We start from the raw sequence: 15,399 nt of genomic DNA on the forward strand, positions 1-15,399 counted from the left end.
CAGAGCTCTGACTGAAAAACAAAAAAGCAGCACAAGGAACCAATCATGTGCTAACGAGGGACACGTTGACAGCAGGAAAAAGAAAAAGATGCCCTCATTAGTGTGCGATTCTTCTTTCACTGCCCAGTACCATGTTGGGGAAGGGACAAGACTTGTATTTACTGCAGCAGGTCTCCTGTCCTGCCAAACAGGACTGTACTGTGTGGCAGAGCTGTGCAAATTTCAGGACTGGACAGGTAAAACAACTCTTATAAATGTGTCTCATCTGTGTATTTAACTGTTTGCTTGGAGTATAGCTTGAAACAAGGGGAGTAAAAAGATTAACATATAGTGGAATTGGGGTTTAACTGCCCTCCAGCAGTAACAGCTGTCTTCCAATTTTTATGTGTTTGCAGGTAACTGCAGGCTTTTAATTTCTAAAAAAAAAAAAAAACCCATAAGGGTCCTTTCACACCAGTCGGATCAGTGCTGATCCATCCCGTGGATATCCGCTTGTTCAGCGGGGATCGCCGGAGCGATCTCCACTGAGCAGGAAGGTGACAGGTCTGTCTCTGCACACTGCGCAGGGACAGACCTGTCACAGCGCCGCTCTCCCCTATGGGAGATCGGGTGACGACGGACCGCAGTGTCCGATGCGATGACGGATGGAAAAATAGCTTTTTCCTCCGTCACACTTTTTCGGATCGGAGCGGGTCGGATGTCAGCGGACTTGTCACCGCTGACATCCGATGCTCCATAGACCTCTATTGATCGTCCGTGTGAAAGGGGCCTAATTCTCTTCCTTTGCGTATTTGATCTTGACAGTACAAAACACAGGACTTAAAAAGCTGCAACATTTATTTTTAACAGTTTATGGTAAAACAGACAAAAGGCAATCCCCAGTGTATTATAAGTTTTACAGTGCTTCAAAAGGAACTGCAGTCTGCTCACATAATTTGTAATAAAAACATCTTTGCCATTCTGAAGTTTCCTCCAACCACTTTTCATATTATTTTATATATACTGTGATTCTGTACTTGCCAAATATCCTTTAAAAATCTCCCTCCACTGAGTCTGGCTGCATGCATCCATTTTAACTGTGGGCAGCTGAAGCTGCTACCTGTTCACTTACTGGATTTACACAGACACACCTCTAGCTCTGCAGCTCTCATTGGCCCTCTTATGACTCACCCCCTTTCCTGGCAAGGGGAGTGAGAGAGAGTGTCGTGCATGATGTCGTAAGCCTAGGCATTTTTCCAGACAAGAAACAGGAAGTGGGCTGTAGAGGGTATTTACTGGCAGAAAAAAAAGTTTTAGTATCCAAAGTTAAAACAACAATGGCAGAAGATTTAATAGATAAAAAGATGAAAAAATGGCTGAACTTACGCTTTAAGTAATAATAGCAATGTACAATGCACAGTTGTTGGTATTAGGAACTCTAAATGGATAGCTTTTCTGTCTTTACTTACAAGTGAAGCCTCTGCCAATAGGGTAAATGTGTGTTTAGTTGTATAGTTGCAGGTATAGTATGTAGCATGGGATTACGGACTAAAATATGCAAACAAACCTTTAAATTAGAATTTTTCTTGACAACATAGCCAGTGAAAATGTTCTCGTAAGTATCTTCAAAATCAAGAAGGATCATGTGTTACCACTAAAACCATGCCACTCAATTAGGAAAAGCATTACCCAATCAACCGTGATTAAAGGGGTTGTAAAGGTAAAAGTTTTTTCATCTTAATGCATTCTATGCATTAAGGTGAAAAAACATCCAATAGTGTCGGCCCCCCCATCCCCCTCATTTTACTTACCTGACCCCTCAAAAGTCCCGCTCTTGCCACCGACGTCCTCTTCGCCGCTCACCCTGGCCGTTGATTGGCTACAGTGGATGGATTGAAAGCGGCGCAGCCATTGGCTCGTGCTGCTGTCAATCACATCCAATGACTCTGGGGGGTGGGGCCAAGTGATACAGCGAGCAGCTACAACCGCCAGATTTATCACGGGGAGCATGCCCACAAGCACTCCACATCATGCGAGGGAGCTCGCATGAAGTTGTGGAGTCCTTGCGGGAGGGAGCCGAGACAGCTGCCGAGGGACCCCAGAAGACCAGGTTGGGGGCCACTCTGTACAAAACGAGCTGCACAGTGGGGGCAAGTATAGCATGTTTGTTTTTTTTGTTTTTTTGTTTTAAATGTCCTTTAGTGACCCTTTAAACACACTTGTTTAGCTGCTGTATAAAAAACAGTGGGGTTGATTTACTAAAAGTTGAGAGTGCAAAATCATGTGCAACTCTGCATAGAAACCAATCAGCTTCCAAGTTTTTTTTTTTGTCAAAGCTTAACTGAACAAGCTGAAGTTAGAAGATGATTGGCTACCATGCACAGCTGCACCAGATTTTGCATTCTCAACTTTTAGTAAATCCACCCCAATGTGTGTTTGATAAATATATGCTTATAACACACAGCACGCCTCTAAATGAAAAGTACATTATAATTGCACAAATATAAAGCATGATTTTGCTAATGCACTTTATAATAGAGATCTGTGCAATACAAACGTCTATCAATAGGACGGTAAAAGCAACATAAAGATGATCCATCAAAAATACCACACTTATCTAGAACGGTTTCAAACTACCTTTTGTAATATGTTTTATAAAACAAAATCTAATATACAAAAAAAATATATAAAATATCTGCTGAAAACTTTAGGAAAGGGTTGAAGGTCAACTCTGAACATTGTTTAAATGGAAAGAGTGGGAAAGAGTTACGTTATTGGTCAGATTTTTATTTCTGCTTTCCCCTCCATTAGGAATGTTTTTCCTGAACTTCTGTCAATGTGATGCCCACACAGGAAATGTAGGGTGCAGATCTCATCAGAATAGAAGGGCACGGGCAGCAATAAAATCATGAAACGTTTTAACACTTGCTAATTTTATCAGTAATAACTAGGTAAATTTACAGTATTGTATACATACATTCATACATAAAAAGATAATTTGTCATCAATAAGGTAGAATAATGTATCCTAATGGGACCACAAAGTCATATCTTTCTGTCTTCTTTCCCTTAGCCTGATGTCTTATGTTACCCTGTTCTCCCAAGCTTACTTTGACCTTTTTCGGGCAACTACACTTCATCACTATACCATTTAACCTAAAAAAAAATGGCTAAAGAGAACCTTTCATTAATAAGATATAAAAAGGTGTAATTCCAGGATACCATAAAATGCCATAAAGAAAGTGTGTTGGATAGTGCAGATAACACTAAACTAAATTGACCAAATGTAAAAACTTGCCGTTACAAACCAAAAATGTGGTTTCAGACATATCAACAGAAGCACCTCTTCATATGGAAAATCAGGTCACCTTCCAAGATCTCCATCTGCTATTATTGGGTAGCCACAATGAGGAGACAGTGGAGGGCCAGACGGGGAAGAATCAACCAATAAACACGTCAGTTGGGGTGCTTCACATTTGCAAGTTGCAGTGTCAGTTCCTACATCCTTCACTATAGAGAGACACTTTATTGTGCCACTTCTTTGGAATTGTCTAGTTAGTGTTCTCTCCAGTTGCTTTTCCACCTGGCCTTCCACACTCTAATGCTCCATATGAAGTGGTGCTTCTGTTGATATGTCTTAATCCAAAATTTTACTTTTCATGAATTAAAGGTAGTCCTATATGGACTATTCAGTGTTTTGTTTATATCTAGGTATCTGGCCTTTGGATATCTTACAAAACCTGCAAGGATTAGCAGTTGAAACCAATGAAGAGCAATACATTTGAAGAGACCACAGAATGCCAGTACATACTGATGACTTTCTAATTTTCTCTCCTGCAGTGCAGACACGGCTCTTCTAGATGTATGCAAATCTCAACTTCAGCTCCAGGTGAGAGCTCGGTTGTGCCATGTTCGCATCCCACAATTCTGCTAAGACATGAAAATTGCACTGGGATGTGGAGAAGGAAGGTTTGGGGTTGTTGATGTGTGCAATTGTGGACCTTTGATAAACTAAAGATATGTAGCAACACCTTATGGTACCTGTTAATACAGATGTTTGCCAGGTAGCTCTGTATTTTGCAGTACCTAATTAATTGCACACATTCAGGATTAGATTTATATTCAGTCATTCCACACTTAAACTAAATTTTTCTCTTTTTGTTGACCGGGTGAGATAGCGCTCTTACCTTACTTTCAAATAAATTAGTTTGTCAACATTGAGAATAAGACTAGCCGTGCATGATGTAATAACTGTAGTCCTCCCAACCCATTCACCCAGTAACACAGCATTGCATCCCTTAAAATACCTCAATGAATGAAAATGATTCCATCTAAGTTATTTGGAAAACTATTCAAAAAAAGTTGAATTCACAATATTGCAAGTCAGGCATTTTTCCATTGTCTGGGAAGTCATATTTCACCTACACTAACAGACCACAAAAAGGGAGACAATTCGTTTTTTCAATGCACTATTCCCAACGCACACATTCTTGTAGAAATGGCTATGCATATAAGTTCGGGCTGAAGTGACCACTGGCTGGAACCGTGTGAAGTCAGAGTAAGAAAATGTCACCACCAAACCAAGGATACCCAGAACGGGTCCAAAGCTTTAATCAGCGATCACATCGTTACAGCAGATTGCAATGTTTCAGAGCCACGCAGGGTCACATGTCTGATGAAGGGGTCTTGCGTGGCTCCAGAACGTTGCAATCTGCTACATTTTCTTGCTCTAATTTGTTTTTTGGAACATGGACAGCTGGCCCATGCACAGATGGCTTAGTGAAATTGTAATCTAGGTTTATGCCAATTTGTGAGATCTGATGACACATTAAATCAAAACTCAACTGGTGCAAAGGAGACACTGGGTCTTTGACTTTCTGTTTGACTCAATGATGACAATGAACATAATGAATGGTTATGAAAAAGCTGTAATGATATCACTATAATCAGTAGCTGTTTTTTAAAGAAATATGTTTCTTAGAAAACATGAAAATCGGTAGTTGTCTGACCTCTTTGACTTCATGTAGATGGGTAGGATTCTGGTTCTTGGATCTTCTGGCAGCTGCAGGGGACTTGTGATGTGTGATGGTGACAACACTGGGGCCGGTCAATGCGACATGCCTCTGGCTCCCAGGGGATGAAGAACTGGATGTTCCATGGGGAAGCAATGAAAAACTTCTGGCTCTCTGAGACAATGAGCTCTAAGAAAGGAATAGAGCAAGGAAATGTCATTACAAAAACATGAGAGATGAGCCCAGTGACGTGATGTTTTCAGTGCCCCCATGATACTACAAAGAATTGGATAGACCAAGACAGAGTTTAGCCAGTTTTTACAGATTTTACCAGGGGTCCAAAGTATAGATGTTACATTTATATCCTCTAAGATGTGGAAGCAAAGAGTTACAATTTTCAAAAACTGTTAATTTGTGTAAGAGAAAAGCAAGATAAGAGGGAGAATCTTCAAAAGAAAAACAGTCAAGGAGGAAAGAAGACAATGGAAACCGAAATATATACTTTACAATATTTTTGAACACTAGTATAAGAAAATATTGGGGCTGAATAACTAAAGGCAAATAGACTATGCACTTTGCAAGTGCAGTTGCTCCAGAGCTTAGTAAATGAGGGAAAGCTCTGCTGACTTCCATTATCCAATCATGCGCAAGCAAAACGTGTGTTCTTTTTTTCCCTTGCATGTGATTGGGTATTCTTGGCAAAGTGAAGCTTCATCTCATTTACTAAGCTCTGGAGCAACTGCACCTGCAAAATGCACAGCATATTAGCCTTTAGCAAATTAACCTCAGAATCCTAAAAGCTGGATCACACTGCAGCGATGCGTGAACCCTGCGAATCCAGTGCTGGTTCCTGCATCGCATACAACTTGCAGGCAGTTCGCTCTGCCATATGCGAACTGCTGGAAGTGTAAAAAAAAAAAGCTAATGACACCCCTAAATTAGTTCACATATCACAGAGCAAACTGCAAATTCAGGCAGGAATGGGATCACATGGGTGTTTACGCCCATGCGATTCAATTCTGCAAGGGACCAACAAATCCGAAAATTATTAAATTGTTTGTTACCCAGACACTTCATATTCCTGATATGTGCCTGCTGAACCATGTACTTGTATGAAGAAGTCTCCTGTTCTCTTTGTATTGCTTCTTTTTGTTTTATCCCTTTTATTGCTGTCACAAGGAATATACACAACCTTGTGACAGGTATAGGCACGTGACAGGTACTCTTTTATTTGGAGGGATCTGGGATCCAAAAACCCAAATCCCTCCTTTGCACTTGAAAGAATTCAAAATGCCAATAATCTGCATTTTTGAATGCTTTCAATTTTAAAAAATGGAGCTGTTAACATGCCGGCAAAACAGAAGTGATGTCTTGTCATCGCTTCCGGATTATCATACAGAAGACCCGATTAAAGCAGATTCTGTCTTTCTTCAGGTCTCCGACATGCTGACTAGTAGCTTGGGTCTCCTGGTGGGATGGGAAATCCAGAGCAAGCCATGGGGGGTGGCTGGTTAGCTGCTCTGGTTGTTATCACAAGAGGGCCAATGGTTAGCTCTAAAAAATAGTACTGGGGGAATGCTGGTATCTGCAGGCTTAATCCTGGTACAACCACTTGAATACAAATGACGTGCAAGGTACTTTATTTGGGGGAAAGTAGTTAAGGCCTCTTTCACATGAGCAATGAGGTACGTACAGCTTAAATCAAGCTCCACCTAGAGTTGAGTGAAGGTGGCCTATGTTAGTGTGCGGAAATACATCAGCTGTACAGACTTACCCAGACATCCATGTTTGACAGGTACACAGGGATAGGTGTATGTCCCCAAAGGGGGACAGTGTGCCTTTTGGGCAGTGCACCTGCTCCTGAGGGCTTGTTCATACAGTGCTGTTGTTGACTTAATATAGCCAGGTGGCCATAGTAGGTCAACAATGTCAAGAGCATCTCCCCCGTTTTCTATATACAGCTGCAGGGCAGGGAACCACCTGCCTGCAGCCCATTGGCCAGTGAGGATGTGGTTATGTGACAGCTTCCTGAGGGTTCAGATGTATTGCATTCATACCGAGTTCCTACTGAGTTTAGATACAAACCCAGCTCATCTGTGTTAAACACCTTTGGGATTTTCCAGGTCTTTTCCTCCACAAAAAATAGCTCACATTATACATACTCTTTTGGCCGAATGGGCACAAATTACCACAGACAAACTAGCCCTTCACCCAACATTTGTTGGCCGAAAATGGGAAAAAAATTGTTGAAAGGAGCATATTAACGGTAAGAACTTCGGACAACAGCCTATCAAACGACCATATCATTCTGATTTTCGTACCATTTGTACGAGGCTTTAAAAACTGGCACACACACACCTAATTATTTTGGACTTTAGCTTTAAACATCTTATTTGCCCATTAGCAAGTCTGTTTAGGAAATTAAGTATAATTTGTCAGCTATAGAGATTTGGAGATATAATCAGCTATGCCATCAAAACTCATTTGAATATTTCTGATTACATCAAAATTTTTATCATTTTAAAATAGTAGCCTATTTTTTTAGTTATACCAGAGATTAACAGCTAAACACTAAAAAGCCATCAAAAAAGCATTCCAGCCTAAATGTACTTCTGTTACTAAAATTGGCTCTGAAAAAGTTAAATGATTTTCAACAGCATGTGTTGTGGGCACTTCTTTTTGATGAGTCTTCCAGTAAAAACACTTTAACATTCAGTGCAGGTATTACTTCCGCTCACAACAACAAAGTAACATAAAATATAAGTATACTGGTGTTTTTTGTCCCGTATAGTCTTGATTCTAAGCAGTGCTCCATTTTTGTAAGATTATAACCAAAGGAAAAGCTGTTATTGAAAACTACAGCAGTGCTTTGACAGGTCAAATGAAATAATTGCCATATTTCCTTGATTTGCGGATGATTCATAACTGTGTGATGTAATTTCTATGGAATATGTGTCACATTAATACAATTCTTATAGATTTGAAATCAGTGGTATTCAGAATCATGACAGCTGACGTATAACTTTTCAGTTCAGGACTGCATGTTCCATTTTATCATGGAATCTCTTTACTACGGCTAAGGTTTTATAAGTGAAAATTGTCCTCCATCTTAAAAAAAAAAAAAATTTAAAGCGATTTACTCATAAATGCCATGAGCATAAAACCGTTTCATGGTTATTATGGTTGCCAGTGGCCAAACAATGAGAATTACTAAAGATGTGAACTAAAAGAACCAAATTCAGATTTGCTTGGGTCGGGTTCCTCTTTCTCGTTCAAAAGTTTTAATTTTATTAAAATAAATTACATGTACAGAGTATAAGACAAATTATGTGATACCAGAAATAAAAGACATATTGAAGTACGGATGATACAAAGCAAAGAAGAATTTAAAGATATTCTCGTCGGAATGACAATAAATGGCCTTATATATTTTAGAATTTGAAAACATTCGTATAGCTGAGTTTTAAACATTTTAATTCCAAGAAAATATAAATTTGTCTAAAAGAAAATATATGATTTCAAAGTTTTGACCATAACTTCTAAAGTATGTTTATAGTAAGTATTATATAGTAAGGGAAGAACATAAAAGGTATATAGGAGGGGAAGGGGAGGGATTAATTTTCCGGAGGAGGTTTTATGTATCAGCTAATGTTGTAATTCTATAAAAAAATCTCAATCACCATAACAATAAAACTCGGTTGTCAATATTATCTGACGTATAATATTTAATACAAGGTTTCCATATTATATCAAACTTTGTCATCTGGTTTTTATCTATAGCGTCCATTTTAGCATGGATGAAAGATTGATTCATTCTACGTTTGGTTTCTGCAATATTCACCACATCTGTTTTCCACGCATTGGCTATAGTCTGCTTTGTGGCTATCAGGACTGTAAGACGGGTTCTTCTTTCAACCTCCATCATTCACTACGTCAAACTCCCCCATCTTAAAATCACTGTGCTGGGTACTCTATAGCTGTGTTTCTCAACTCCAAGTCCTCAAGACGCCCCAATAGGTCATGTTTTCTGGATTTTCCTTAGATTAAACACTTGTTGTAATTACTAAGGTGGTGAAACCGATCAAATCACCTGTTCAAAATAATGAAAGGCCTGAAACATGACCTACTGGGGTGCCTTGAGGACTGGAGTCGAAATCACTGCTCCATAGCAACATATTACGTCAGTGCATAACCATGCATAACCATAACCATGCATAACTGGCTAAAACAAGCATGCATATTTATGTGCCAATGATTATAAAAAATATATAAATATAAAAAATATAAATATATTTTCACAACGGGATCTGACAGGTCCTTTAACAGACTTTTAAAACTGAAAAGTTAAATTTGTTAAATGTTCGGCTACCAAAATACCAGCTGAATAGATCCTTAAACACAATATGGCTGTGGACTGGTAGCTGTAGAGCCTTTTTTTCATTCAGTACTGACACATTTTCCATAGACTACAGCTAGGCACACGCAGATCAGCAGGTTCAGAAGAGACTGGCTAAATTCCAATCTGTGTGTAGCCCTCCCACTTTGACAGAAGCCAATCGTTAGATGCAGCACTGATCCGTGTATTCTTACAGAGGGGGCCCTGCTGTAAGAATACAATAGTACAGCATGGGGGTTTCCTACATCCACCTCACTTGTGTGAATGCAGGAACCAAAATAATTTTGTTCAGCCCACTGTTTTAACAAAAAAAAAAAAACTAACTGTGTGTACCAGGCTTAAAGCGGAGCTCCACCCTAAAGTGGAACTTCCGCTCATCGGAACCCCCCCCTCCGGTGCCACAATTGGTACCTTTAGGAGGGAGGGGGGTGCAGATACCTGTATAATACAGGTATTTGCACCCACTTCCGGGCATGGATAGCCGCCGAATCTGCGGGCATTTCCGCCACTTCCGGTCCCTTCCCGCTGTCTGCTGGGAAACACACGGGTCCTAGAGACAGTAGAGACTGTCAGTATTGCACAGAGTGACTTGCGCATTCACAGTAGGGAACCAGGAAGTGAAGCCGCAAGTCTTCACTTCCTGATTCCCATAGCGAAGATGGCGGCGGCAGCACCCGAGAGCCGAGCGACAGATCGGCTTCGGGTGCCAACATCGTGGGCGTGCTGGACAGGTGAGTGTCCATATTTTAAAAGTCAACAGCTGCGGTAAAAAAAAAACGGCGGAACTCTGGCTTTAACCACTTAAGCCCCGGACCAATTTGCAGACAAAGGACCAAGCCCCTTTTTGCGATTCGGCACTGACAATTGCACGGTCGTGCGACGTGGCTCCCAAACAAAATTAGCATCTTTTGTTCCCACAAATAGAGCTTTCTTTTAGTGCTATTTGATCACCTCTGCAGTTTTTATTTTTTGCGTTATAAACAAAAATAGAGTGACAATTTTGAAAAAAATGCAAGATTTTTTACTTTTTGCTATAATAAATATACCCAAAAAATAGCCCTCGGGGCTTTCCCACTGGAGACACAGCAGCGGCTGTTTCAGGGCGCTTTGCAGGCACTATTTTTAGCACTTTAGCGCCTGCAAAGCAACTCAATGTGAAAGCAGCCTTATTTTGAAGAGATTTCTTTACTTCATATTTTGTCTCCAAGACAGGAAGTGAATGGGAAAATTATCCAATGCAACACAAACAGCAAAAAAACGTAAAAGGTAATGTAAAGAGGTTTTAACTATTCATAACTGTATTCAAAAGGTAAGAAAAGATTTTGGTTTTATATATACTTTAACTATGCATTTTCAAATTGAGTGAGTGTGCACATTTAATTCCAAGAGAGAAGGAGAGTGGGACAGCAGAAAAAAGTATGGTACTTTTCCAAAGTAAATAATAGCAGTTGACTTGGAAAATCCAACTCGGTGATCCAGAAGGGTCAGCCAGGGAATAAAAGAGAACCAAAAGATATACAGGAATTTCCTAGGTCAGGCGAAGATCACTTTGTATCTGAAGGGATTTATAAAGAAAAATTAATACTGGGAGGAATGACATGAAGTGTCCTTACATGTTCATGTATTCATTATTACGTACTTGCAATGTTATGGGAGACAATAAAAATTCATGTTTTTTACTCTTTAAATTGATCCACCTGATTAGCCACAATATACTTTCCTCATTTAAAGTCCAAACCTCTTTTTTATGTACCATCATCTGAGCCTGTTCACTTCACTGGGTATATGGGAAGGTTTACAGCCACTTCAAATCACACAAATCAGAATGTGGTTTTAACTATTAATCTGCATACCTATTCTGTATATATGACTCAATGTACTGAAGTGACTGTGTCAGCATTACAGAGAGAAAAGTAGCGTTTTTGAAAGAAGACATTAAGGGAAATCTACATATTTTCTACGTAAAGGTTACAGTAAGTTATAGATTCATCTGTCTACATGCATAGAAAACTGTCTTGAAATGTACAATCATCTACTTGGATCCATGTAAAAGAAGAGGCTGACCAGCGTGGACACAATATGGCAACACTAATCTAATTTAAAATAATTGGGTTGATTAACTAAAGTAATAATGATGCTGAGAGATGTTGTCCATGACGACCACTTTTGATTAAATGCTAAGGACAACACCACCTGTGTACATGTTCTTTTTTGCATATATTTTTTGTTAGCAGTGATAACTCTGAAGTCTGAAGTAATTGATTAAGATAATAAAAAATGTAATGTAATATTATATACTGATTATACATATTTTGTGATTTTATATGTAGACAAGCAGATGGTGCTCTCAAATCTTTTTTCTCATGCTTTCTGGTTTTATCTTATCTCTGCTGTTGTAAAAGGCCCATTTACAGAGCTCAGCAGCTGAGGATTACATTTACATACACAAATAAATGGGTCTTAGATTTATAGACATATATAGATACATTATATACTGTATACCCCATAATAAAGAGGTAAGTTGCACATGTGAGATTACTTTTGGGCTGGTTGCAAGCAGTATGCAGGGTCCATGTTGCCACAATCCATATAAATTATAAATAAAATATAAATACCAGAAAATGCTGTATTCTGCCAGGGGAATTCAATAAAGTCCTAATAACAATTTAATGGTGGTATTTTCCTTAAAGTGTATATTACCTCAACATTTCATATTTCTGATATGTGTCAGTGTTACCATATACTTTTATTAAATAGTATCCTGTTCTCTCTGCATTGCTTATTTTATGTTAAATACCTTCTGATCTAACCAGACTACCTGCTTTCCTATTTCAAACCGACTACACCAGGGCATGGGAGCACCCGCACCCCCATGTGGTCAGTTTGCTTCTTTGCATTCTGCTTGTGAGCACAGTCCGCCTGTAACTCAATGGTAAGACTTGTGCTGATACAAACCTCCCTGTGCAGTTCTTTACTGGGAAGATCAGTATACTCTTGTTTCTTTGCCACCTGCTGACACTCCCTCGGCAGTCTCCTCCCCTACATCTAAGTTCCTTATGCAGCTGTAACAGTATTAAAATTGTTTCTTTTTTCATATATAAAACACAGACTTTTGCCTTACATGTATTTTAAAATGAATGGGTTGTATTACAAGGTAAGGGCCGGTTCACCCTGCTGCGATGTCAGACATTGCATGTGATTGGCACTGCACTGCTGTGCAAAGCACATTAGATGTCTGTGCAATGCAAATTCAGCCATACAGATTGTATGGCTGAATTCACATCGCATTCGGACAAAAATCATGCAGGATCCTTTTTTTGGTCCGCACCAGAATCGTATCGCATGGGTGTTCACACCCATGCAATGCGATTGTTGTCCACATTGACAGTTTACACTGCGATGTGCGAACCGATCTGGGGGTGTCATTAACTTTCTATTGACACCTGCAGCGGTTCGCATAGGGCAGTATGACCCACCAGTGGGTGGCATGCGATAAGGGAACCCATACTGGATTTGCACAGGTTCTCGCATAGCAGCAGTGTGAACTGGCCCTAAGGGTTCACATGTACTTGAATTATCTGTGGCCATTTCAGGCAAACATTGGCCCGAATGTCGGCAACATTACTGACATGGGCAACAAACTACTTTTTTCTACCACCACTTTAGGCACCTGTCGCTATGGTTGCAGCAGATTCCTAAAAAATGACTTTCAGTCTTATGATTAGGTATGCCAGTACTCAGAGTGAGGCATGTCTGTGTTGCAAAGCAGTCATGTATGTGACAGCTTCTTACACATTACTGTATCCCCGGCAACATTAAGCTGTCAGCCTACTGCATTAGGGTGTGCATTCCAATATTCAAACACACATGGCTTTCTCTGCAGCCTCAGCAGCACAGTACAGTGGATAAATTGGTCTGTGCTGAGTGGCTACCTGTTCATTCACAAACTGAAGCATAGTAAACACAGTTTACTATGCTTCAGTTATAAATGGACACAATGAACAAGTGAGTTCACAGTGTAAATTACATATTTACTAGCCCCTTCCGCCTGCTCTCCATCCTGAAACATTCCACGCAGCAGTCGGGGAGGAGAGGAGAGGAGGGAAGCTAGCAGCACTGCAGGGTGGGGTGGGGCAACAAGGGGGGAGCCCAGGCAGTAAGGGGAATTGGCACCACACATATTGATTAGGGTGTGCCCAGGCACACCTGACACACCCCCTGCACACGCCTATGCTTTAATTTATATGTTTTTGAGGTCTAATATACAACCTATATTTTAGCTGCCTTTGCCATTACATATTTGAGTGCAGATATTTTGCACACTATTACAGTTTTCTAAAGTCCGTTTTGGTACCTAGAGATTTGTAAGAGTTACAGGTGGGATGAAATCTCCAATCCTGGGTCGCGGTTTTGTGAGCAGCCAACACACTGATTGCACAGATGTGTGCAGACCTTATAGTAGTGACCCGACCATGGGTTTGGGCTCCACCCCAGCATATACAGAAGGTCCTTGCCCATGAGTCAGGAAGCCTCCACCCCAGCAGACGAAGGAGGTCTCTGTCCAGGAGTACAGATGGGAGCCAGACCAACAGGGGCTGCCAAGGTTATGGTTCAAGGTATGGAGTGGTACTGTGTAAGCGTCTGCGACCAGAGTAAAGGGCAGGAGTCGGAATGTTTGTTTTTGTTTTTTGGAGGTAGATAAATGCTGAATACCCCTGCAAAACTCATGTTATGGTGTGTTTCTGAACTTTCTTTTAATAAAATTGGGTAAGAAAATCCCTTAAAAAGAACTAAAAAGTAAAGCTACCGTATACCTTTTGATGTTAGTTCCCTCTGATATATATATATCTATATATATATAGATATATATATATTTTTTTTAAAGAACATCTAAAAACTACTTTAAAACATACAAGCTTAAAAAAATGGGTTAAATAAAACGGATCTGAAACTATTATACATTCCTTTAAAAGGGCACATCTTTAAACAGAAGATTAATATACCGTATACAGCTTTCCAAATATGCAACTTCAGCATCATTCATCCTTGTGGACTAGGGACCAGCAGCACTCCCCAACATTAGTTACATCATTGCATACCCAATTAAGCAGTAAAAAAAAAAAAAAAATGTAGATGATAGAAATTTGGTGAAAAAAAAAAGACCTAAATAATCTCTATATCGCTAAATTCTGCTGTAAGATTAGACTAGGAACAAAAAGTTGCTCTAGCAGAGAAAAGCACATCACTCTATATTTCTGCCCTACGATTTGCTAAGACCAGTGAACAGGAAAGAAAAAAAAGCATCCTTGGAACTAATGCAAACGAATCACCTCTTCCAGCCACAAAGGAACAGGAATTATGTTATTCACTGTGTTACTAGGAGAAAATAAAAAGCCAGAATAAGGAAACCAATGCAACCACATCATCCAAAGGCTGGTAATTTGCACTATATACAATTTTTGTTTTTGGGTTTATTGTAAGATGTCGCAGGTGAAGTAGTGGTAATACAGTCCTCCCCTTCCTGAATGCAGAGTCTGGTTTTTACTGCAGCCCACATCTTCATGGCCCATTATGCAATTATGTTAATGTACTGGTGTTGGTATGGATGCAGGAGAGTATTAAAGGAGAAGCCCAGCCTGAACTTTTCAGGCTGGGCTTCTCCTCTGGGTCACAAGAGTGCAATTAGTTTTGGACTCCTGTGACCCGTTTTCAGTGGAGAGCGGTCTGAAGTCCACTCTCCACAGACATCACTGCTATCAGTCGAGGCAGCACGTCATTCCAACTTCCCAAGTCTGGATTTGCCAGCTGCCTTGATTGATGGCAGTCTCAGCGAGTCGCTGAGATGGCCGCTCACCACCCCTTCACAGCTCAGCACTCCAATGAGTGTGGAGCAGCAGAGAGGAGAGACGCTGACTGGCAGGCAGCAGCTCTCCTCTCAGGGATCTGTGAAAACTGAGCCATCAGTGATGTTCGGTGGTTCGGTTCTCAGTGCAGAGAGGGCGGGGGACAGCTG

At 40.2% G+C, this 15,399-nt stretch overlaps 1 protein-coding gene across 1 annotated transcript in view; it reads right to left on the reverse strand.

Annotated features, from left to right (window-relative positions):
* OSBPL10 (oxysterol binding protein like 10) overlaps positions 1-15,399 on the reverse strand; it is a 634,297-nt gene that overhangs the window by 333,614 nt on the left and 285,284 nt on the right. The window contains exon 4 of the mRNA XM_077491461.1: positions 4,988-5,179. Within this exon, the coding sequence (XP_077347587.1) occupies positions 4,988-5,179 (192 nt within the window). The remainder of the gene's footprint in view (positions 1-4,987; positions 5,180-15,399) is intronic.

This window comes from Lithobates pipiens, unplaced genomic scaffold (genome assembly GCF_037356315.1).
Source record: "Lithobates pipiens isolate NorthernLeopardFrog02 unplaced genomic scaffold, aLitPip1_a1.2 Scaffold_19, whole genome shotgun sequence".
NCBI lineage: Eukaryota > Metazoa > Chordata > Amphibia > Anura > Ranidae > Lithobates > Lithobates pipiens.